At 49.1% G+C, this 23,767-nt stretch overlaps 2 protein-coding genes and 1 long non-coding RNA gene across 5 annotated transcripts in view; 2 read left to right on the top strand and 1 right to left on the bottom strand.

The window, feature by feature from the left end:
- Positions 1-22,005, top strand: LOC100079460 (carboxypeptidase A1-like). Of its 3 annotated transcripts, none has more exons than XM_029073522.1 (11): positions 1-65; positions 1,642-1,723; positions 2,838-2,972; positions 4,519-4,617; positions 4,953-5,054; positions 6,723-6,824; positions 7,467-7,571; positions 8,090-8,180; positions 9,153-9,352; positions 10,558-10,642; positions 11,033-11,295. In XM_029073522.1, exons 1-11 carry the CDS (start codon positions 1-3, stop codon positions 11,218-11,220), a joined length of 1,254 nt encoding a protein of 417 aa, XP_028929355.1. In that variant the 3' UTR covers positions 11,221-11,295. The 3 variants fall into 3 exon arrangements, with proteins under 3 accessions (XP_028929355.1, XP_039769165.1, XP_039769166.1); XM_039913231.1 differs by lacking the exons at positions 1-65; positions 1,642-1,723; positions 11,033-11,295 and adding exons at positions 11,525-11,665; positions 21,173-21,228; positions 21,792-22,005 and having other exon boundaries at positions 2,699-2,972; XM_039913232.1 differs by lacking the exons at positions 1-65; positions 1,642-1,723; positions 11,033-11,295 and adding an exon at positions 11,525-13,035 and having other exon boundaries at positions 2,699-2,972.
- The window catches only part of CEP41 (centrosomal protein 41), a 26,046-nt gene continuing 19,028 nt past the window's right edge, over positions 16,750-23,767 (bottom strand). The window contains exons 7-11 of the mRNA XM_001511256.6: positions 23,468-23,619; positions 22,568-22,635; positions 21,452-21,566; positions 20,104-20,319; positions 16,750-19,229 (exon numbers count right to left, since the gene is read on the bottom strand). Coding sequence (XP_001511306.1) covers positions 19,078-19,229; positions 20,104-20,319; positions 21,452-21,566; positions 22,568-22,635; positions 23,468-23,619 — 703 coding nt within the window. The 3' untranslated portion in view covers positions 16,750-19,077. The remainder of the gene's footprint in view (positions 19,230-20,103; positions 20,320-21,451; positions 21,567-22,567; positions 22,636-23,467; positions 23,620-23,767) is intronic.
- The window catches only part of LOC120638644, a 16,173-nt gene continuing 16,014 nt past the window's right edge, over positions 23,609-23,767 (top strand). Inside the window, exon 1 of the long non-coding RNA XR_005660411.1 lies at positions 23,609-23,695. This is a non-coding gene — a long non-coding RNA (uncharacterized LOC120638644). The remainder of the gene's footprint in view (positions 23,696-23,767) is intronic.

Consider the following 23,767-nt stretch of genomic DNA (forward strand, 5'->3'; position numbering starts at 1 on the left):
ATGAGGGGCCTACTGGTTTTTAGCGTTCTGCTGGTGGCTGCCTTCGGGAAGGAAGACTTTTCAGGGTAGGTGGCCAGCATGAAGGGGAAGAGAAGGGGAAGCAGTAGTGAGGCCCCTCACTGACCCTCTCAAGGGCCATCAGTTCGGGGGGCCGGGAAAGACCAGAATTGGAGAGTAGAAGGGGCTCATTGACAGAAAAAAATGCAGAAGGGACAGAGAGGGGAAAATAAAGGGTGCCCTCAGCTGGGCTAAAGGGAGCAGAGAACAGAGTTAATAATAATAATAATTGTAGTATCTGTTAAGGGCTTACTATGTGTCAATCAATCAATGGCATTTATTGAGTGTTTACTATGTTCACAGCACTGTACTAACTGCTTTGGACAGTACATTACAATAGAGTTAGCAAGACACGCTCCCTGTCTAGAGGGGAAGACAGACCTAATACATATAAAAAGTGGTTTATAATATATAATTTAAAGCACTGATCTAAGCATTGGGGTAGCACTTAGAACAGTGCCCAGGGCTTAGTACAGTGCCTGGCTCATAGTAAGCACTTATGAAATGCCATCATTAGTATTACAAGATATTCAGGTCGGACACAGTACCTGTCCCACATGGGGATCCCAGTCTAAGTAGGAGGAGGGAGAATTTAATCCTCATTTTACAGATGAGATAACTTGAGGCATAGAAAAGTTAAGTGACTTGCCCAAAGTTACCCACCAGGCACATGCCAGAGTCAGATTAAAACCCAGGTCCTCTGACTTCCAGACCTGGGCTCTTTCCACCAGGCAAACCTGCTCTATTAAGGGTGATGCTGTTGATCGGGCCCAAATTAAAGGCCAGGTGGGGTCCCAGTTAGAGGTCTAAAGTGCACCATACAGATCACCCTTCATCCCCAGAACCCTGTGCTTCCCTCCCCGTCACTGCTGGATCCATCTATCCTTGGAAGCATGGAGGAAGTAAAAGCGAGGGAGACCAGGTGCCTTCAATAGGATGGGCTACGGGACCCCGAGGGCCGAGGGTCTGGGCTCGCCGTCCACTTGGTAGAAAACCTGGGCTCGTGGCTGAGAGGCATTGAAACCTTCACCCTGATCCCACTCTCAGTGCTGCACCCAAACGGGACACCTCTCCTGGCCCTCGCCCCCTAGACCGTAAGCTTGTTGTGGGCAGGGAATGTGTCCGCCAACTCTGTTGTACTGTACTTTCCCGAACGCTTAATGCGGTGCTCTGCACACAGTAAGTGCTCAGTGAGGGATTAATTGAACGCCACCCTCCTCAGCACCCACTTTGAATAACTTCCCTAACCCTCTTCCTCTCCTCCAGCTTCCAGGGGAAGCCTCATCTTCCCTTCCTGGGCGAAGGGGGAACTGAGGATTCACCGGGTCTGTCCGGGCTACACAGGGGCAATCAATCAGTCGTAGTTAGTGAGCTCTTACTGTGCGCAAAGCACTGTATTAAGCATTCGGAAGAGGATGGTATAAAAGAGGCGGTGGATCTGAACCCTGCCTATGGTGGCAGTGCTGGAAAGACAACCAGAGCAGTGCACGGAGGGAGTAAAATGGAATAGGAGGTGGGCAGTGGTGGAGAAAGAAGGCTGTCCAGTGTGGATCTGGCTGAGCCTCGCCTTGTGTGCCGGGACAGACACCAGGTGCTGCGAATCAACGCCGCCAACGAGGCCGAGGTGGACAAAGTGCGGGAGCTCGAGGAGCTGGAGCACCTGCAGGTGAGAGGCAGCGCCCCCTGGAGGCCGGCGGCGGGAGGGGGGCGGGCTCTCTTCGCAAGGGGCCAATCGCGGCCTTGGATTCCCCCTCCTCTTGTGGCCAGATGGTATGGCCCTCCACCCCTGCCCGGCGGTTGGTGCAGGCGGGAGGGACGGCGCGCGCGGGTGCGCGCGCCCGGGGGGGGGGGGAGGAGGGGCGCCACGTGACGGAGGGGCACGTGGCGTTCGCCCGTTGAAGGAGCCTTCCAGGCCCCCTCTTCGCACGGCCATATTTCTCAACCCCCTGCCCTCGTTTCTATCACTCTTTGGAGGCTTATCCCTCCTTTTTCTCTCTCCTTTTGCCCCAAGCCCAGAGTTTCTGGTTCTCTGTGGTATCTTTTTACCTTTCCACCTCCTTCACTTCACACCCCACCCAAGTCCACCTCCTTCAAAATGTCTTCCCTTCCCTCTAGTTCTCTTCAATCCTCCCCTGCCATTGCCATGATACTCTGTACCCAGGACCCCACTGTCATGAACCCCTCCCTTCCACTCTCCCCTTTCTCCCCCCAACCCTTTCCTCTTCTCTCCCTTGTCTTCTATCCCTTCTTCCCTCCCTTTTCTTCTTCCCTCCCTTTTCTTCTTCCCTCCCTTTTCTTCTTCCCTCCCCTTTCTTCTTCCCTCCCTTTTTCTCTTTTCCCCCTTTTCCGCTTCTCCCCCTTTCCCTCTTTTCCCTCTTTTCCTTTTCTCCCCTTTTTCATCTTCTTCCCCTTCTTCCCTCTCTTTTCTTCTTCTCCCCCTTTTCCTCTTCTCTCCCTTCTTCCCTCCCTTTTCCTCTTCCCTCCCTTTTCTTCTTCTCTCCCTTCTTCCCTCCCTTTTCCTCTTCCCTCCCTTTTCTTCTTCTCTCCTTTTTCTTCTTCTCCCCCTTTTCCTCTTCTCTTCCTTGTTCCCTCCCTTTTCTTCTTCCTTCCCTTTCCTTCTTCCCTCCCCATTCTTCTCCCTCTTCCCCTTCTCTTCCCTCCACCTCCCCCCTATTCCTAGTTCCTCGGTATCCTCCACAGCCCCACCCCCAGGCTGGGGAACTTTTGCTTTCTGCTCAGCCCCCCAGCCCCCATGACATTTCTACCTTGGTCCTGGGCAGCTGGACTTCTGGCGAGGGCCCGCCAACCCCTCCTCTCCCATCGACGTGCGAGTGCCCTTCATCAGCATCCAGGCCGTCAAAATCTTCCTGGAGTCCAACGGCATCCAGTACTCCACCATGATCGAGGACGTGCAGGTGAGCCGGGCCAACGACCGGAGCGCAGCGGGAGAGAGCAGAGTCCGGGTCCTTGCCTCCGCCGAGCCCAGGCTGTCCATCCCCCACAAATGAGAGGTGGCCACTACTCTCCCCATCTTTGAGAGGGGGAAACTGAGTCAAACGGGGCCGGGGTTATAACCCCAAAGCCCTGGCCTCCTCTCACCTCCTAGTTTCTGTGTTCCAATGCTTTTTTCTCGAGGGACTGTGCTATTAGGAGGCGCAGCCTTATTCTTCTCTAAAGTTTCCACACTTTGCCTGATCCAGTGGTCTCTTCTGAGAGGCTGGCTGCTCCGGCATTGGAGGAGAGAAGATCTAAATTCCCATCCCTTTGTTCCCTTGAGGGCTCTATCACCAGTCTCCCAAGTCCCACGGGGTAGATAGAAAAGAAGCAGTAGGACCGAATGGACAGGGCATGGGCCTGGAAGTCAGAGGACCTGGGTTCTAATCCTAGCATTTGTCTGCTGGGCCTCAATTACCTCACTTCCAAAGCGATCAGTCTTAATCCTCCTCAGTCTTAATCCTGAGCTCCATGTGGGACTGTGCCCGACCTGATTAGATAATAGAGAAGCAGCTGATTTAGTGGAAAGAGCAGAGACTTGGGAGTCAGAGGACATGGGTTCTAATCCCTACTCCGCCACTTGTCTGCTGTGTGACCTTGGGCAAGCCACTTAACTTCTCTCTGCCTCAGTTACCTCATCTGTAAAGTGGGGATTAAGACTGTGAGCCCCATGTGAGGCAACCTGATTACCTTGTATCTACCCCAGCACTTAAAACAGTGCTTGGCACATAGTAAGCGCTTAACAAATACCAGTATTATTATATCTTCCTCAATGCTTAGTATAGTGCTTGGCACATAGTATATACTTAAGAAATGCCATACAAAACCCCACCAAAAAAATCTGGCCCAGAGGTTGAGCTGCACAGCATAGCTCAGTGGAAAGAGCCCAGGCTTGGGAGTTAGGGGTCATGGGTTCGAATTCTGACTCTGCCACTTGTCAGCTGTGTGACTGTGGGCAAATCTGTTAACTTCTCTGTGCGTCAGTTACCTCATCTGTAAAATGGGGATTAAGACTGTGAGCCCCACGTGGGACAACCTGATTACCCTGTATCTCCCCCAGCGCTTAGAACAGTGCTCTGCATATAGTAAGCGCTTAACAAATACCAGCATCAGTGGCATGGCAAAACCTAGCATCTGGGCACCACCGCAGGCCTCTGTCCACCTTCCCCCAACAGGTGGGGGAAGTAGAGGGCCTGAGAAGGGGCTTGAATTCTGAGGGGGAAATGGCAGCTGCTCCAGAAGTCTACTTATTCATTCAGTTGTATTTATTGAGTGCTTACTGAGTGCACAACACTGCACTAAGTGCTTATTCTGGCCTCTGCCACGCTCCCTAGCTCTCGGGAGCTCTCTGCTCAGAGAGTCAACGTTAGGCTGCTCTGCCCTTGAGAGCTGCTCCCAAACTGTGTGTCTCCTACCGGGTGCCAGGGGTCCTCTTGACCTGCATTGTCTACCCCCTTCTCTCTCCAGATGCTGCTGGATGAGGAACAAGAACAGATGTTGGCCTTCCAGTCTCGTGCCCGCTCCACCGACACCTTCAGTTACGCTACCTACCATAACCTGGACGAGGTCGGGACACTGGGCAGGGGTGGGCCTGGAGCTCACAGGGAACAGGCCTCTGCCTCCGGGCCCGGGCGGAATGGGAGTCGGGGCTGCTGGCGGCAGCTGGGGCTGAGGTGACTGAGAAAGTCCCTCCCAGGGGGGCATGAAGAAGTGCCTGTCTCCTCTCCCTCCCTCCCTTCCTCCCTCTTCCCACAGCCCCCGCTGCCTTGGGGATGGGCAGGGGCATGCAGGAGATGAGGTGGAAATACCTGAAAGGACAGGAGAGCAGAGCTCCCCCCGACTAACCCCTTGGCTGAGGAACAAATAAGTAACCCCCATTTCTGGGTCGCCCCTGCTTGCAGATCTACACCTTCATGGACATGCTGGTGGCCGAGAACCCCCAGCTCGTCAGTAAGATTCAGATCGGCAGCAGCTACGAGGGCCGGCCCATCAACGTCCTCAAGGTAGGTTGACGAGCGCTCGATTTGTTCCTGCACTTCCAAGCTAGGCCTGGCTTCAGGAGAAATCTCCTTCCTGCATCTCTTGGGCTTGGTCGGGGGCATTCAGCCGCTTCATCATTCGACCCCCTTCTGTGTGCAGAGCACTGTAGTAAGGGCTTAGGGAGCATACAGTAGAGGTACAAGGCAAGATCCCTGCCCATAAGGAGTTTTCATTCTAATGAGGGAGGCAAGTGGACACCAATTGGCAGATTTGAGTATAAAACACTAATGATAAAACCAGAAGTAAACAGATACACCTGAGGTCAAACTTTTTTTTTTTCCCCTTGCCCTCTCCCCGCCAGACTGGGCCAGGCAGGAGGAGGAAAGGGCAGAAGAGGCAGGCCCCCATTTCCTCTCCTCAGTGCTGGGCTGCAGACTAAGGGCTGTCTGCTGCCTGAACCACTATTCCACTGGGTGATACAAAATGTAGAGGCCTGGATCCCTGAGCTACGTTATCAGTCGCCCCCATGTCAGTCAGTTAGCAGCTTTTACTGAGTGCTTACTGTGTGCAGAGCACTGTTATAAGTGCTTGGGAGACTACACTATAACAGACATATTCTCTGCCTATAATGAGTTTAAAGTCTAGATCCCCAGGCCATCCTGGGACTTCACTCTCACCCTACCCTGAGCCAGGGAAGGACTCCAGCAGCGACTGCATAAGGCCTCCACAAAATGGAAACCTTTGGGAAGGCTATGGTCGCTGCTGTAGCCGTGACTGTAGGACTGTCAGTTGGGAGGAGCCCAAAACTTTGCTCCTCTAGCCACAACACCCTGCTTCTCTTGTTTTTAATAATCGTATTTGTCCTTGTCTTTTTTGATGGTTTTTTTATGGTATTTAAGCACTTACTGTGTACCAGGCACTTTATGAAGCACTGGGGTAGATACAAGATAATCAGGTTGGACACATTCCACGTCCCACGTGGGGCTTGGTCTTAATCCCCATTTTACAGATTAGGTAACTGAGGCACAGAGAAGTGGAATGACTTGCCTAAGGTCACGCAGCAGACAAGTGGCAGAGCTGGGATTAGAACACAGGGCCTTCTGACTCCCAGGCTCATTCTGCTTCGTGTGTTTTGTGTTTGTTTTTTATTTCCAGTCTACTCTCCTCCATTTATTCTTAGATTGTCAGCCCTTTGGGGCCGAGGATCCTGTCTAATTTTCCAGTATTCTGGTAGTTAGACCCGGCTTTTGCATACAGTAGGTGCTTAATCAACAGGAAGGGGCAAAAGGGGCAGGCCCCCATTCCCTCTCCTTAGTGCTGGGCTGAAGACCAAGGGCAGCTACTGCTATTACTCCATTCTGCTCCGTGGCCTGTGGGGAAGGGCCAAAGAAAGAGCAGAAGAAGGCTGTGTTCTCCCTGGGCCTGCACAGTCTTGGAAGCGAAGGGCAGAGGGCAGTTATTCAGCTGATTGGTTCCCTGTAGCTGGTCCTCTGGGTAATTCAGGCTCCAGAGTGGATTTTCTTTTTTACTCTGTTCACCGCCCGCTCTGTTTAAACCACACAGGCCCTGCCCGCGTCTGGGGAAGTTGTGGAGGGGACTCGGGTGGCCGAGCAAGAGGGAGAGGGGCTGAGTGGGAGCTGGGGCAGGGGCCGGGAAATTGCGGGACTCACCTCTGTGGCTCCTTCCTCCAGTTCAGCACCGGGGGTACCAACCGCCCCGCCATCTGGATCGATACTGGCATCCACTCCCGCGAGTGGGTCACTCAGGCCAGCGGCATCTGGTTTGCCAAGCAGGTGAGGCTGGGGACTCGGGGGAAGGGAGGAGGAGGAGGAGTCCCTGCCCCCCCCCCCCCCCCCCCCGAGTCAAAGCCAAGCCCACAGAGGGGCTTTCTGGGATTCCAGGAACCCTCTCCAGCAACGGGGCTGGAGGATGCGGTGTCTTGCCCTGATCCTTAGAGAAGGGTGAGAGATGCAGGGAGAAAGGTGGAGAACTGCAGACCGGTGGCTCAGCATGACTCAAGTGCTTAGAATAGTGCTCTGCACACGAAAGCGCTCAGTAAATACGATTGACTGACTGATTTGAATTTGTTGTTGAAGCCCACCAAGAAAGAGCCAGATCTGAGGTCATTATCATGGGACTGAATGACAGCCACGTCCCACCCCACGATCCGGGGGGCTGTGGCTTGCAAACTCTCTTCTTTCCTGAGAGGGATGGAGGGTGCCACCAAGTTGTGTCCACACCCTCCTGCAGTTGACTTGGCTGGAATCTGTCCCCTTCCCTACCTGACCCAGCAGGCCTTGGAGCAGAAGGTCCATTTCCTCCCCTGGCCCCTGCCTGGCGCCCTCCAAGGCCTAGGAGCAGTAGGTACATTTCCACCCCCTCGTTGCCCCCAAAGTCTCAGCCCACCCTGAGCTACTCCCCTCTGCCCAATCCAGATCAGCGAGAGAAGTGACCCAGCCCTCAATGCCATCCTAGACACCATGGACATTTTCCTGGAGATTGTGACCAACCCTGATGGCTTTGCCTTCACCCACTCTAAGGTATGTTGGCCTCCCCTTCTGCCACCCTGAGGGGAGCCAGATCAATGAGTGGTCTCACAGGCTACGGACCAGGGGTGTGGACACCTTGGGTGGGAGGGTCTAAAGACAAGTCACCTAGCTGGAGAGCGGGTGATGCAACCAGGGCTTCCTGCCAAACAATCGGAAGCCCACGATCCCATTCCCTTTCACTGGTCTAGAGCCAGCCCTCTGTGCAGCCTGATTTCTTCTCCAACATCCACTCATTAGGAACCAGCTCTGTGGCAGGATGGCCCTCTCTGGCTCCCACCCTGCCTCCAGTTGAGAGGGATCTCTGGCCTCCCTCAGTTACAAGGGGTCCTGGGTTTCTGTTTTTCCTCCCTGGGGGCGGGACGGGTAGCACAGCCAGCGCGGGGAGGGGGAAGCTAAAGGATGTTGGCTCACGAGGAGCACCGGGGGTTTCCATTGCTCTCTGCCCCCCGGGGCCAGGTGTGAGCACCCAGTGATCATCACATCTCCTCTCCCCCTTCTTCGCTCCGCAGAACCGACTGTGGCGTAAGACCCGGTCAGTCAACGCTGGCTCATCCTGCATCGGGGTGGACCCCAACAGGAACTGGGACGCTGGCTTTGGAAGTACGTGAACCCTAAGTGGATCTGGGACAGGTTGGGGAACTTCCTTTGGGAGAGGGTGTTGGGCTCCTCTAGGGGTGGGCTCGCGGGCCAAGAAAGGGGTGGCTCTGTGGCCATCGTCTTCCCCTAACCCCAGTCTCCTGGCAGGTGCTCAGCAACCTTCCACATCAAGGGCAAGAGAAGTTGAGAGTGTGAGGGGTGTCCTTGTTTACCCCCCTACACACATACACCTCGAGCCTAGGCTCTACAGGCCATTCATTCATTCATTCAATAGTATTTATTGAGCGCTTACTATGTGCAGAGCACTGTACTAAGCGCTTGGAATGAACAAGTCGGCAACAGATAGAGACAGTCCCTGCCATTTGACGGGCTTACGGTCTAATTGGGGGAGATGGACAGACGAGAACGATGGCAATAAATAGAGTCAAGGGGAAGAACATCTCATAAAAACAATGGCAACTAAATAGAATCAAGGCGATGTACATTTCATTAACAAAATAAATAGGGTAATGAAAATATATACAGTTGAGCGGACGAGTACAGTGCTGAGGGGATGGGAAGGGAGAGGGGGAGGAGCAGAGGGAAATGGGGGGAAAAGAGGGTTAAGCTGCAGAGAGGTGAAGGGGAGGTGGTAGAGGAAGTAGAGGGAGAAGAGGAGCTCAGTCTGGGAAGGCCTCTTGGAGGAGGTGAGTTTTAAGTAGGGTTTTGAAGAGGGGAAGAGAATCAGTTTAGCCAAGTCCGAGGGGGTGGAAATCCCAAGGAGAGAGGGCTGGCAGGACACCCTCTGAAGGCAAGAGCCCACCGTCTACCACCCAGTTCCCCCGTCCCCATGTGTGCAGGGAGCAAACAGGCCTTGGGAGCCGGGGCTGGAGGCCAGAACTCCTGGGTTTGCCTCCCTGGACAGTTACCGCCCACCCTGAAGCAGGGGAAATCGTGTGGGCATTTTTGGGCAACAGTTTCTACCCCTACCCACAGCGACCGGGTCGAGCAACAACCCGTGCTCGGAGACCTACCGAGGCAAGCACGCCAACTCCGAGGTGGAGGTCCAGTCCATCGTGAACTTCGTGAAGGGCCATGGGAACATCAAGGCCTTCATCTCCATCCACAGCTACTCCCAGCTCCTCTTGTACCCCTACGGCTACACCAGCGTCCGGGCTGCTGACTATAAGGAGCTGGTAGGTGCTTCTTCCCTTCCCTGCCGGCCCTGGGCCTACGCAGGCGAGTCTCTGGCTAGGATGGGGGCATGGTGGGGACAGGGGATGTGAAATGGTAGATGTTGAAGTCCCTGCCCTTTGTCTCTGCTACCCTCTACAAGGACTGGCGAGTTCTGGCGAGAGGCCATCAATTAACAGTGTTTATGAAGCAATTACTATGTGTGGAGCACTGTACTAAGCACTTGGGAGAGTATAATACAGTAGAATTAGTGGATACATTCCCTGCCCATAACGAGTTTACAATCCAGAGACAAATTTACAGTCTAGGTCACCTATCACTACCCTCCAACATGTATGTATGACACAAACAAGTTAAATTGACACACTTCTTGTCCTCTTATGTCCCTATATGAATCCAAGGCTTGGAGGGCAGATTTGGACCAGAGTAAGGATAACAATAGTTGTGGTATTTGTTAAGCGCTTACTATGTGCCAGCTGCTGCATTAAGCGCTGGAGTGGGTACAGACAAATCAGGTTGAACACCATCCCTATCCCACGTGGGGCTCACAGTCTTAATCCCCATTTTACAGATAAGGTAACTGAAGCCCAGAGAAGTGAAGCGACTTGCCCAAGTCACCCAGCAGACAAGTGGCAGAGCTGAAATTAGAACCCAGGTCCTTCGACTCCTAGGCCCATGCTTTATCCACTAGGCCATGCTGCTTCTCAATGGAGACTGTCACCAGGCCTCTCATTTCCTCCCAGGACTGTCTCCTACAGCTGGAGAAACTGAGACCAGAATAGTTGAGTGACTTGGTCAAGGCCCCAACTTTAAACTCCTGCTCCCGCTCAGGCCTCCCGCTGCCCCCCACCCCTCACTCTCCCTAACACCCGAAGGGGGTGGTCAAGCAGCCAGCCGCCCAGAGAGAAAGAGGCAGCAGCTAAGGAAAAATAAATCAGCTGCTCACCAAGCATACCCAACGCTGTGAAAACTGGCCGAGGCGGGCCGTGGCCGCAGAGATCTGCCCTGCCAACACAGTCAGTAGCCAATCTGGGCTGTGACCAGAGACCGGACCTCACGGGTCTATCGCTTCCCACGAGGCTGAGCCTCCCCACTGCTGGCTGAGGCAGGAGGGGAGGCCCATTCCCTCGGTGGCAGGATTTCTGGCTCACTCCAGTTTCCCCTGACGCCTGCTGACCTGACTTCTTTGCGTGGTCTTCCTCTCCAGGATGACCTGGCCAAGGCCTCGGTGACCGCCCTGGCTTCTCTCTATGGGACCAAGTACCGATATGGCAGCATCATCACCACCATCTGTAAGTGACCCCGGGGGCTCTCCCTGTGCTACCCTCACCCCCACCCAGTGCTCGGGCAGCAGCTGCAGGGCATGTTGTGACGGGCACGACCTCCGCTGCTTCCCTCCTCAGCCAGGTGGCGGGGGCGGGGGCGAAGGTGGGGGTGGCTCCTTGTGCCCAGAACCGCTTCCCTGCCTAGAGGCACAACCGGGGCTCTTGCTAGTCAGAGAGAGGGGCGGTGGGGGACAGAGAGCTGAGCGGTGTGAGCTGTGGCAGGGGCCGAGGGCCAGAGAGGAGCACACTCCCTTTGGTTCTAGAGTTAGGCCCAGCAGCCTCAAAAGGCCCAAGCCACCACAGTCGCATTGGCACCATGGGCAACACCTTCCTCTTCCCCTTCTGTTCTGGCTCTAGACCAGGCCAGCGGCGGCACCATTGACTGGACCTATGACTCGGGCATCAAGTATTCCTTCACCTTCGAGCTGAGGGACACCGGCCGCTACGGCTTCTTGCTGCCGGCCAACCAGATCATCCCCACGGCCCAGGAGACGTGGCTGGCCCTCATGACCATCATGAAGCACGTCCACGCCCACCCCTACTGAGCCGGCAGGGCTGCCCGCCCCCACCTTGCACTCCCTGCCTCCCTGAAGACCAATAAAATGACCAACTGGAAGTGATGTGGGCGTGATGTGGTGTGTTCAGTTGCGGCTTTAGAACAGGGGCAGAGGGGTTTACCTGTCCCCGGCCGTGGGAAAGAAAACAGAGGCTTAGATTTTACATATCGGCAGAGTCAAGGGTCATGGGCATTATCTTAACATACGAAGGATAAAGATGTTTTTATAGGCGGACTGCTTTTTTCGGGTAGGCTAACGATCTCCCACCTAAGCCTTTTCTCCATTTCCACAGTTGAACTCGTTCCTGATGTAGCCGTTGTTTCTGTCACCTTGGAAGGAAAAAGCCCGAGGAAGCAGCCTCCTTCCCCGCTGGACTGGTTCTGCCCACAGGGGCTTGAGAGCCCCTGCAGAAATGTCTGCGCTCTGGAGCCAGGTGAGCATTTTGATCTGAGGGAGTATTCATTCATTCACCACACCTCCTGTACACTCCCCCATCCCACTTAAAGCTTTCCTTGAGCCAGACTTTAAGTGTTAGGCTTGAACCCCCTCCACGATGTAGGTGCTCCTTAAGAACCACCGACTCCTTGAAGACAGTGGCAGTAGAGGGCAGAGATTAATTCGGTTTACTTCGTTGGGACAGGAGTTGGCAAGCCTCGGCCTATGTGGCAGGAATACATGTGTTTATCCTGTCTGACTTACTAATTTAGCTACTATTAGAGGGTCACGCCAGGGCTCCCCGATCTTCACTTCATCCACCTTCCCCTCTAGACCATCCATCGGGGGCAGGGGCTTAGGAGTTGTGCTCAGATTGCCAAGCTGTGATAGCACCAGGATAAGCGGCCCAGTGCTAGACACAACTTCGGAAAGCATGCTGGTGCCTATTTTAAGATCTGAATTCAACAGCTAACATGCAACGTAGAGTACTCGCCCACCCCAAATGAAGTGTAAAACAAACAAACAAAAAATCACCTTAGGAGTGGGTCAACTACAAACCAATGCTCACAGAAAAAGGAGGTGAGTCAGTGCCCTTGGCGAAGCAGAGATAGAAGTGCACCATCTGGAATGGGGCAGCAGGAAGCAAGGCTGCTTCATCTCCAGGGATGAAGCGAAGGAAAAATAAATCAGCTGCTCACCACGCACACCCAGTGCTGTGAAACCTGGCCGAGGCAGACCATGGCTGCAGAAATCTGCTCCTCTTTTCTGACTGCCCTGCCAACACAATCAGTAGCCAACAGCCATTGTTGGCAGGTCTGTGGTTCTTCAATCTTAAAATGATGAGAGATTCAGTTCAACCAAATGGGTTAGTTTTTGTGGTTTATTGGATTAACAGTTCAACCTGTTGAGAACAAACCAGTTGCTTCCTATAATTGAATATCAGGAAACCCATCCCTCGACAAATTCAACTTTTAAGTTTCAGAACACCCTGCCTTCAACATAGAACATAGGGCATATGCTACATAGAACGTGGAATCTCAGATATTTAATTTGGTGTGACTTTGTTCCCACAGCTTGTGGGAACAAGGAGGAGGGTGTCGGAGGTGGTGGTAGTGGTGGATCGGAGAGAGGGAGAGAAGGCACAAATAGCCATTATTAGAATGGAGCAGCAAGATTGAACAGAGGGCTTCTTTGCTTTGGAAAGCTTGAAAACAAACCCACTCCCTTTCCCCCATCTGTGTAGTAGGGTGAGGACACATTTTTGCCTGAAGGAGGTCAGGGGCTCACCCAGCTGACCTCAAAGTCCCTTTCAGAAGCCTTGGCTGGAGCAAAAGTTGAGAAAAGTTGAGTTGTCCAAAGGGAAACATGACTCTACACTAGCCTCTAGGAAGGGGTGCTGAGCTTGGGGGGTTGGGGGGGAGTGGTGGGGTGTGTGTGAGAGAGAGAGAGAGAGAGAGAGGAGCCCACCTAACATACATAAGACATCTTGCCGGTGGGTTTTCAATAATTGCAAAGGGGAAATTGTATTTTAGCCATTTCTCACCATTTTGTACATGCCTAGTGCTACTTAAAAGATTATCATAGATTAATCATAGATTAATTTGAGAAAAAAATGAAACCAAAATGTAACTGTATTAGTAGTTCGGCTAAATTGCTTGAGGTAAATTGTCATGATCCCTGTTTAACATCTTATCTGACCAATATGCTATTTAAAGGCCTCCCTCTTCTAAACACTTGCTCTTAAATATAAAAATTAGGTCTATCTGAATTGAAGTCAACATTTTTGAGGCTAAAAAGGTTGAGTGAATTACACCCCACCATTTAAAACATCCACGTATTTAAATTGATGAATTATAACTGCACTGTGTCAGCTTTTACTTCAAACATTTACATCCTTAATCTCTTTGGGTCATGGGGGAGAACATAAACCAGAGCCTTACAGAATATTCCTGTTTGGAGTTGAATGAAAGTATTTTACGCAATCCTGGATAATACTGTTACTTGCTTGATCAGTTGAACAGAAGGGAAATCCTCCCCTTAGCATCAGATGGATTATCTGCAATATATCAATAACAGAAACCAAAACAAATACAATAACTAGGATCTGTTTTCCCCCTTGGCCCTGGGCTCTGATGGAGTTTACACCAGCACATTACTTGCATATTATGGGCCAATGGATAATTGGGGCCAGAATGTACTTTTAGACCCAAGAGAAGCAGGATGGCCTAGTATATGCAGCATAGGCCTGGGAGTCATAAGGACTTGGGTTCTATTCTCTGCACTGCTACTTGTCTGCTGTGAAACCTTGGGCAAGTTGCTCAGGTTTTCTGTGCCAGTTCCTCCTCTGTAAAATGGGGATTAATGCTGCGAACCCAGTGTAGGACATGGACTGTGTCCAGCCCTATTAGCTTGATTCTACCCCAGCGCTCAGTACAGTGTGTGGCCCATAGAAAGTGCTTAACAACCACCGGTTTTCAAAAAAAATTATGCAGACAGTACGCTAGAGGAGAAAGCGTGGTAACAGGGAGTTCTATTTAGGGCCCCAGAATTTGAATTACTTCCTAGAAAAAAGGATGTGAGGAAATCTGAAGAGACCAAGAATTGCCATAAGATTGAAATAGCACCATCGGCTCCAATTCTGAGCAGCTGATAAATATTGTCTGATTTCTGATTTAGAACAAAGTTTGGACTAACTCTGATTTTTCTGTTTAAAAAAATGAACAGCGACGGAGTGTTAAGGAATGTTTTAATTGTTTTTAATACCATTTAAAAAAAGATGTCCTTTGAGAATGACTGCCTCCCTTTTAGGGTTTTAAAGATACATTTTTCTTTAAATCATGCATTTCACTAGTTGAATTTTGCCTGCCATTTATTGTCATGGAGATATCTCCATCAAATAGGAACAGTGGGAAAGCAATAATAATAGTGGCATTTGTTAAGCATGTACTATGTGATTAACATTGTACTAAGGGCTAGGATAGATATGAGAGAATCAAGTTGGACACAAGTCCTGTCCCACACAGGACCCATGGTCTAATGGGGAGGGAGACAAGTATTGAATCCCCATTATACAGATGAGGAAACTAACAAAGAAGGATGACGATATTTAAGCACGTACTGTGTGTCAAGCACTGTTCTAAGCACTGGGGTAGATACATGTTAATCAGGTTGGAGATGGTCCCTGTCCCCCCAGGGCTTAAAACATAAGAAGGAAGAAGGAAGAACAGTTAGTGAATCCCCATTTTACAGATGTAAAAACTGAAGAAAGTAATGTCTCAAATTTTAACTTCCCTAACCAGCATTTCATAGAATAGCATGCATTTCCTACCCCCTCTTCTCCCTCAACTGATTTCCAACCAGGGGCTACACCACACCGTATGTTCAAAATGCCAGTCTCAGATATGTGTCTGAAGCATTGAACAATTACTTAGTTTCTTACAAAGAAAGAGTTCCTCCAGTAAATAATCCTAAGAACTTAAAGAGTTTTACAGCAACTCCACCGTCAATGTTAGCTTTTGGACAAGGTGTAGGGAAACTAATCTGAGTAAAAAGACGGGCCTGCAATACCAGCGGCACAGGAAACAAGTCACATTAATGCATTCATTAAATAGGACTGCTGCACCACAACCTGGAATAGGGAAGCAGCATGGCCTAGTGGGAAGAGCACGGGCCCAAGGGTCAGAAGGACCTGGGTTTTAATCCCAACCCCACCACTCATCTCTGTGTGACCTTGGACAAGTCACTTCACTTTCTCAGTGCCCCAGTTACCTCATCTGTAAAATGGGGATTAAGACTGGGAGCCCCAAGACTGTGTCTCCAACCTGACAACCTTGTTTCTACCCCAGTGCTTAGTACTGGCACATAATAAGCCCTTAACAAATATCATAAAGGAGGAGAAGATGGGAATTGTGCGAGACAATAGTCCTGGAAGCATCGTTACGTCTCATTCGGGAAGCTTAAATACTCCAAGGTTGTGTGAACTGAGGGTCCGAAGGCCGTTGATGGACAAGCATTAAAACTAGAAGTCCATTGGTAGGGAACTCTTGAACACCACAGAGCAAGTGAGGAATAGCTCTAATGGGTGATCACAGGCAGAAGAGACATTACTCAAATCAAGCAACAGCCAGTGGAGGGACACCATTAAATATCACTAGCAAGAAGGAGTTCAGAATCCAAGCCTCTATTGAAGCATCTGTTTGGACACAGAGGAGATCCTGCTTGAGATGCAAATTGGAGCAGAAGATCAAGATGGTAGGGAAGCTACAAAGCAGCTCTTGAAGGTTAAAATATGAACTAGTGCCTTTCCTGTGAGATGGCCCAGCTTCACACCAACTTGTACAGACGAACGTAGCCTGGGGAGGGACCATTTGCCCCTAGGCTGCTTTTCGAGTCTGGATTTTGCACCTCCAGATTACTCTCTCTTTGGTCTGAGAGAAGGATGAATTATTCAGGCAGAGTTCTGACGTGACAGTTCCAGAAGGCTTGTGCCCGAATACAATATTGTGATGAGTTTCACACTTAGGATCTGGTTTAACACTGGCAAAAATGCATGGAAGTTGGCAGATACTCTGTGATAAAATAACATTGCATTTGCTAGTGTCTGGGTCATGTAGTGTCATTTTCTATGGAATATTTAGTGAGAATTCAACAAGGAAGCTTTTACTTTAGTCCCACTCCATGTGGTCTTCATTTATTTCACCTGTGCATGGGCAACTATTATTCTCACTTGTTACCTAGGAAAACTAAAGAAGAGATCAACTCTTCATAGCGGGCAGGGAACATGTCCGCTAACTGTGCTGTACCGTACTGTATTGTCCTGTCCCAAGTGCTTAGTATGGTGCTCTGCACATAGTAAGTGCTCAATAAATACCATTGAGTTTTCCTGACTCGCAGGCCAACCTGCTATCCATTTCACCACCCTGCCTCCAAGCTCATCTGGGTGAGGAAACATTCTCTTCTAGAGAAAGCAGCAGACTGGACTACCTTAATTATCAAGCCACACCCACCCACCAAGGAAAAGAAAATCACTCCCTAATTGGAAGAGCTATAGGAGAACTGCAACATATTAACAGCAAACCACAGTCACAGTTGCTCTATATTGTACTTTAATCTTCAACATTCCTAATTAACACATAGTATCACAGAAAGAAACAACATCACTTGGGCTGGGGGATGTGTTAAAGAGAAAAGTTAAAACCAGTAAAACTGAAATCCTCATACTTATCAAAAACACATAACAGATAAAGTGCCAGCTCAGCACCAATACTCTGCAGGCTGGGCACTAAAAAGGGTTCCCCTCTGCCAGCACACTTATGAAATACATTCACCTTCCAAAAATCATCAAAACATGCAGCAATGCCAAGAGATACAATTGACTGTCCAAATACGTACAGATACTAAAATCTAGAACAGATCGAGTGTTGGGAACCGAAGGGAGAGAGTCAATGGGAGCCAAAAATGGTTGTGACCCAAAAGCAGGCAGCTGATTCCTTTCGAAAAAATGTCAGTGGGGAACTAAACCTCTTGACTTGTCGGTTTTGAATAGTGCAATCAAAATGTTATGTAGAAAAATAACTTATTCAAATGTTGGAAAGTGCCAAACACAGCTGAATGCCTAGCCAGCTGTCGGATTGAGTTAATTCTTTAGTTTTTTTAGTACCAAAAGTGTATATTCATCTATCTAAGCTTAAGGAGGAAGTACAAAAACTGAAGCATTTGGCATCAGCAGAAAGGATGACCTATGGCCTAGGGCAGCAAATTTACAGCTAAAAAATGAGATGTTTCTCATTAAGGCTGTTTATTGGCGGTGGAATTTTGAGCAAGAATTTTGAATCTTGTTCAAATTTGGAACTGCCATTTAACAATGCACCCGATCTGCCTGGATTTCTATGTGCAGGATAATTCTGCATTTCTGAAAGTGGGCCAAAGAGAAATACCCTAACAGAGAATCTCTGAGCAGGTTGAAGAACTCTCCCGAGAGACATTTACAACTTTTGATTGTCTGAAAAACAACCTATTAGGCAATAAATACTATGGCACTTAACAGCAAAAGGGGCTTACCTCGAAGCTAGGCAAATCTTATACTGGAGATTATTTAACATAATACCTAAGAACAGGGGCTCTCGCCATCCTGCTTGTGAGAAATCATGGAGCTTTGACAAAGATCGCAGTTGGACTTTCAGTCTCAGACTACAGTTACAGACCACAGACAAGGCAGAAAGTCCAAGATGCTCACATTCCTCATCTTTAGCTGCTGCCTTTTCTTGACAAGAAAAAGTGGAACTTGGCTTCCAGGTGATTCAAGTAATGCTAAATCCAAATTCTAGCCAACAAAAGAGCTAACATCCCCACCCCATCCCAAACCCCTAATGCCAACTCAGTGTTGGGAAGGAGAAATCAATGAGGAATTTGACTGATCACAAAATTCAACCAATACTGTAGGTAAGAGCCAGGAAGCATGGTTGCCCACAGGCCAGCTGGGGTTCAGTGGGGAATGCCAGATACTGACACAGCCACTGGCAAGCCATCTTCTCTTGGTAATTATTGGGTTGAGAACAAACTGCCTGATCAGGAACTATAGCCTCACAGAGACCTTCCATTTTCACTAATCAAGTCAGGAAGTGCCAAAACTAAAAACTAGGGGACAACAATCTGTCTGAATTGCCAAGTCAGAACCATTTCTAGAGTTCCAAAAATCTGGGAGTTGGGGTCTGGTTTGCGGCGGTGGGAGCACTCCAAGTGTTGGTACCTACGGACAGTTCTATCTGCTGTCACCGGTGCCTATTTCACTGGATGAAGGATGATTGATGCAATGAAGAGGGAAGGCCGAAAAGTCAAATGGTCTGCTTTTTAACCCGACTTTGGGTAAATGGTTACCAGAACTGCTGACTGGGAGGGCAAAATTGAAAGCTGCCCTGGGGAAGGTGACTCTTGAGCAACCAAACAGCTGGTGTTGGGCTAGAATTTTAAGAGTCGCCTGAATCCACCCTGAAAAACATTCCCTTGGAAACTTCCTCAAAGCTCCTTTCATCCAATGAAAAGCAACGTGGAGAGACACATCCGCTGCTACAGTTTAAATATTTACAGTTCGGCATGGGATGGGACAGGAAACAAAACAATCTTCGGAGAATCGTACAGACGGTTCATGGCCTACTGTTTGACCTTTTCCTAGTCGGTTTGCGAGGCTTAAATATTAAATAGTCTGTAAACAGCAGGGAGGATGCTACAGCTTGTTATATGCCAACCTAGTTTCCGTGGAGGGTCTCCCGGCTGGTGCTCCTCACTTCGCTCCATCCCACGAGAGCCACTGTCATTTCTCCGAAGCAGTTTCTGAAAAGGACCAACTTGGGAACTGAGTAAGGGTTCCCAGAAGTGGGAAATAATTTATTGGACTGTGCAGAGACAAAGTCTTTACTTCCAGGGTTTATTCTGAAGGCTGCTGCTGCTGCTGAGAGAGCGGGCATTCAGGTTGATGGCTGGGCCCCCGGTGGACAGCGTCTGACCGCTGCGCCCAGCGGTCCCTCTGGAATCTCTCCCAGAGGAGAAGCCACGGTTCAGACGACCTGCAGGGGGAGAGAGCACAGACTGCAGCTCAGAGTCGGAGCTGTGTGTGTGGCGGAGGGAGGGGGAAGGCATGCGGAGGGGAGCTGATTGCGAATTTCCCCCTTTAGGTTAACTAGATACTTTCCTTAACTGAAAACTTTGCCCCTAAATGCTCTGTGCATTTCTCTGCTGGTTTGGTTAATGCAGAGTAAAGCCCTTCAGGAGCTAACAGTAAAGAATAATCATAGTATTTATGAAGCACTAACTATGTGCCAGGCACTGTTCTGTGGCTCAGTCCATGTCATGCCCCACCTTGGGGGATCTAGGGAAATGTCAGGGCAAAGGGAGTGCTTCCAGGTTGGGGCAGGCTCAACGTTGGTATTACCTGTGGGCTGCTGGGATTTATACTCCCAGCAAGCGTACAAGAGTTTCCTCGCATCCGGTTTTCTCACATATTTACGGTGGCACCAAGAGCCTCTGCGCCGAAGTCAATGCCTCCCCGACTGAAGGAAACCTGAGACGGGGGCCCGGGGCCTGGGGTGAACCGAGTCTGCCATTCTGTGGCTCGGCCACAGCGGGGCACAGACCCACAGAAACCGGGGAGTACCGAAACTCGACGTGGTACCATTTTGTATCCCTTGGTGGACAGCACACTTGGGCTCACATTCAGTTTTACAATCAAGAGAAAAGGTTAGGACCCCACTTGGCTGTGACTGTCCGATCTGATGAGCTTCCCCAGTATTAGTACAGTGTCTTGCACAAGGCAAGTGCTTAACAGATACCACTATTATTATTATTATTATTAAGTGGCAATCGGGCCAAGGGTGAGAGACGGCCAACATAATTGGAATTTCTCCCAAATTCCCAACTCCATGGGTGGACCAAACATCTTACCAGAAGGGTTAGCAGGACTCTGATCCTCTTCCAGGTAGTATTCTATCTTTTGTATATCTTCTGGGGTAAATCTCCATTTGTTTTCGGCAGGTGGGGGCTGCCCTCTGGGGCTGGTTCGCTTCCGAGCAGATCCGGGCGGAAACGTCTGCTGGCAGTTTTCTGGCAGTGAGCCAGTGATCAGCCCTTCTGGGAATTTTTGGGCTAGGACTTTCAGACCTGAACACATAGGCAGGAGCATCAGAAAATGCAGCACTGAGGATGTAGGCTTGGGTCCACCCTGGGAAGGTATATTCTATGTATTTCCACCAGTGATTATGTACTAGATGCTAAAGTTACCAAGGACTTTGATCCTTTCTTGACTATTTCAAAGTCAAAGAAAATGTGACCAAAAAACATCAGCTTCCATGTGGCAGGGGGCGGTCCAAAGGAAAACCAAAATGTCTTTAAGATGATTGAGATTCATACAAATACCTCAGCAGCAGCAAGCCTAACCTGTAGGGTTCTAAACGATTTCAGTTGACCTTTACGTTGAATGGCAGGATGGCTAGAGGGTTATTTCTGAAATGAGTGTCACACCTTTTATAGTGTAGTTACTTAATAGTAGTTATAGCTATAGTTAGGTGTACGAGGATCAAGATAGCAATACTGCATAAAAATTCTTTAGGACAGTGCAAAGAAAATTCAGAATTAAGATCCAACTTCTGGATTGAAATTTTTTGCACAGCAGGATGGCTTAGGGAGGACCAATAAGGTCTACTATGGCCTAAAAGAAAGCAAACTGTTCATCTTAGGTGACCAAAATGGTTTCTCTCTGTTGCTTCTGGCTCTTGCTTCTGAGACTCGAGGTTCCCAAATTAACTCAGACTTAGCAAAAATGAAAAAGAGTTTGGCCAGTCATAGACTAAGGCCCTAGAGATAACCTTCTAGCCTGAAAGCTCATTGTGGGCAGGGAATGTGTCTACCAACTGTGTTGTATTTTACTCTTCCAAGTGCTTAAACAGTGCTCTGCACCCAGTAAGCACTCAATAAATACCATTAATGATGATGATGATCTTACAATTAAATCCAGCAGGAGTCCCTTGCTCAGAGGAAGCAACCCCCATTGGAAGCAGCAGTCAAGATAGGGTAAGATGTGAGTGTGTACAGGGATTAAATAATGGGATTTCACTAATTCCACTCCCTTCCTTCCTGCCCGCTCTGAACCAGTACAGATTCCTCCTTTTCAATAATTCTCCTGGGCTAAAATCAAAGAGAAGCGAGGGCAAAATGGAATTTCCCTCCAAAGCAACTTCTGGGAGACATAAAGTTTTTTAAGTTTAAAGAAGTAGAAAAACAAAACCCAGCTCACCTCCAGACAGCATGAAGAGGTTCTCGAATCCCCGTTCGCACATAGTGGTGGCTGCCTGGCTGGCTAGCCTCTCGTCATCGTCGTAAAGTATGATAATCTTGCCATGGGCATTTTTCTAAGAATCAGAGAAATTAAGGAGTCTTCGAGACATTAGTCAGGGCACTGACTGATTTAGAAATCCACCGAGTTGGTCTCTGTACAAATGACCGGCTAGTAACAGTAGACTCCTTTATCGTCTGGCCTCAACAAGCAATAGACAATAAGCTAAGGATTACTTCCCTGCAGGCATTCATAGGAGTTTTGAGGGACCCTCACTTTTTGCTCATTATCCCTATGGCAGGCTGCTGGATTTGCCCAACAGCATCGGGTCCTGATGCCGCTCACATGGGAGATGGGTGAGTAGGGCTCTGACTTTTTGGTGGTCAGGAGCAGCTTTCAGACATCTTCAAGGGGTAAAAACTCATCAGACCAAGTGCTGGCCAACTGCTAGAACCCTCCCCCTTTCCTCAAAGGCAGTGCACTCATTCCTCTCTCACCTCTGTTCTATAAGTTTGTTGTGGGCAGGGAATGTGTCTACCAACTCTGTTGTATTTTACTTTCCCAAGTACTTAGTACAGTATTTTGCATACAGTGAGCACTCAGTAAATACAGTTGATTAATTGATGTCCACCAAACCTAGAAACTAATGATATATTATTTCTTACTCAAGTACTCAAGATTCATATTTTCTTAAGGCCCGATGAACCATTCCTGGGCTGCAGCAGGGTCCACTGGTTAGTATTTTCCCCCAAAGACAGAAATGGAAAATTCCTTAAGAAATATTCTCAGTCCTAATCCCCATCTTATATTTTGCAGTAGACAGACTAATCCTACTGTTTTATTGCTAATATCATTAGCCCCTTCATTTATTCCCCATTTCAAGGATGTCACACTGAGCTACAGTTCTCCCCTAGTAGACAATATGGTCCTTGAGGGCTGGAACTGTGTCCATCAAGTACTCTCCCAGTGCTTAGTAGAGTGCTGTGCACACATTAGCGCTCAATAAATACCACTGATTGATTGAATTCTGTTCAAAACCTGAGATCACCTAGATCCTCAAAACACTAGAAAGGATACATATTCAAGAATGTCATTTGAATAAGGATTCATTGCTCTAGACAGAGTTGCAATAGGGTAACTGTAAGCTGTGAAGAGAAGGAGAAAAGAATTTGGAAGTTAGTCACTCCCCAGCCATTTAAGTTTGAAAAACAAAGACAGAAAAAAAAACAAAGAAAAAATCTTTAAAGCTATACATTTTCAACATCTGTAAGTAATAGTCTAGACTGAAAGTTCATTGTGGGCAGGGAATGTGTCTACCAACTCCGTTATACTGTATTCTCCCAAACTCTTAGTACAGTGCTCTACACACGGTAAGTTGTCAATAAATACGATTGGGTGGTAATAGTCAAAAAATAACATGATTCCAGTCTTCTGCATTTTTGATACTGCCTCATCAATGACAAAAATCTCAAGTTAGCCCTCTGCTAATGGCCCGCTCTTTGGCTAACAGAGATCTGTTGCCCCCTGTGTGGTAGGATCAGTATGGCCTAGTGGGAAGAGTACAGGCCTGGGAGTCTGAGCACCTGGGTTCTAATACCAGCTCTGCCAGGTGTATGCTCTGTCACCAGGGGCAATTCACCTCACTTCTCTGTGCCTCAGTTACTTCATCTGTAAAATGGGGATTGAGAATGTGAGCCCCACATGAGTCAGGGACTGTGTTCAAGCTTGTATCTATCCAGGTGCTTGGTACGGTGCCTAGCACATATTAAGTGCTAATAGTGCTTAATAATTTATAAGAATGAATTCATAATAATTGCTTAATAAATATCATAAAAAAGAAGTGGGTTTTGGCCACTGCAGGCTGCCTTTAGATAAATCTGATCCTAAACTTGTATCAGCTAACCAAGAGATATTTTTCACAACTCATCAGGCTTAAAAACCAGAGTATGACCCTATGTCGCCCGCTCTCCTTCTTACCTCCAACGATGTGGCATTGATTGTAAGAGTCTCTATCTCGGACATCTAGCAATAGGAAGGGGCAATCAGGATAAGGTTTATCTTTGGAATTGAGCTCTGTTTTCTTTGGGGTTTCTTTGTCTAGGTCCAACTCCCCAACACCGCTGATGACACTGCAAATGGAAAAATAGGTCAGCACCAACTTGCCAGGAGTTAGCTGCTTAAAAATCGAACCTGCCTCTTTGAAGGGTGAGAAAAATACTGCTACGGAGTATGATGGTTAAAGGATGCAGTTAAAGGAAATTTTATTTCCACTCTTTC

The sequence above is a fragment of the Ornithorhynchus anatinus genome, chromosome 10 (genome assembly GCF_004115215.2).
Source record: "Ornithorhynchus anatinus isolate Pmale09 chromosome 10, mOrnAna1.pri.v4, whole genome shotgun sequence".
In the NCBI taxonomy this organism is placed as follows: Eukaryota; Metazoa; Chordata; class Mammalia; order Monotremata; family Ornithorhynchidae; genus Ornithorhynchus; species Ornithorhynchus anatinus.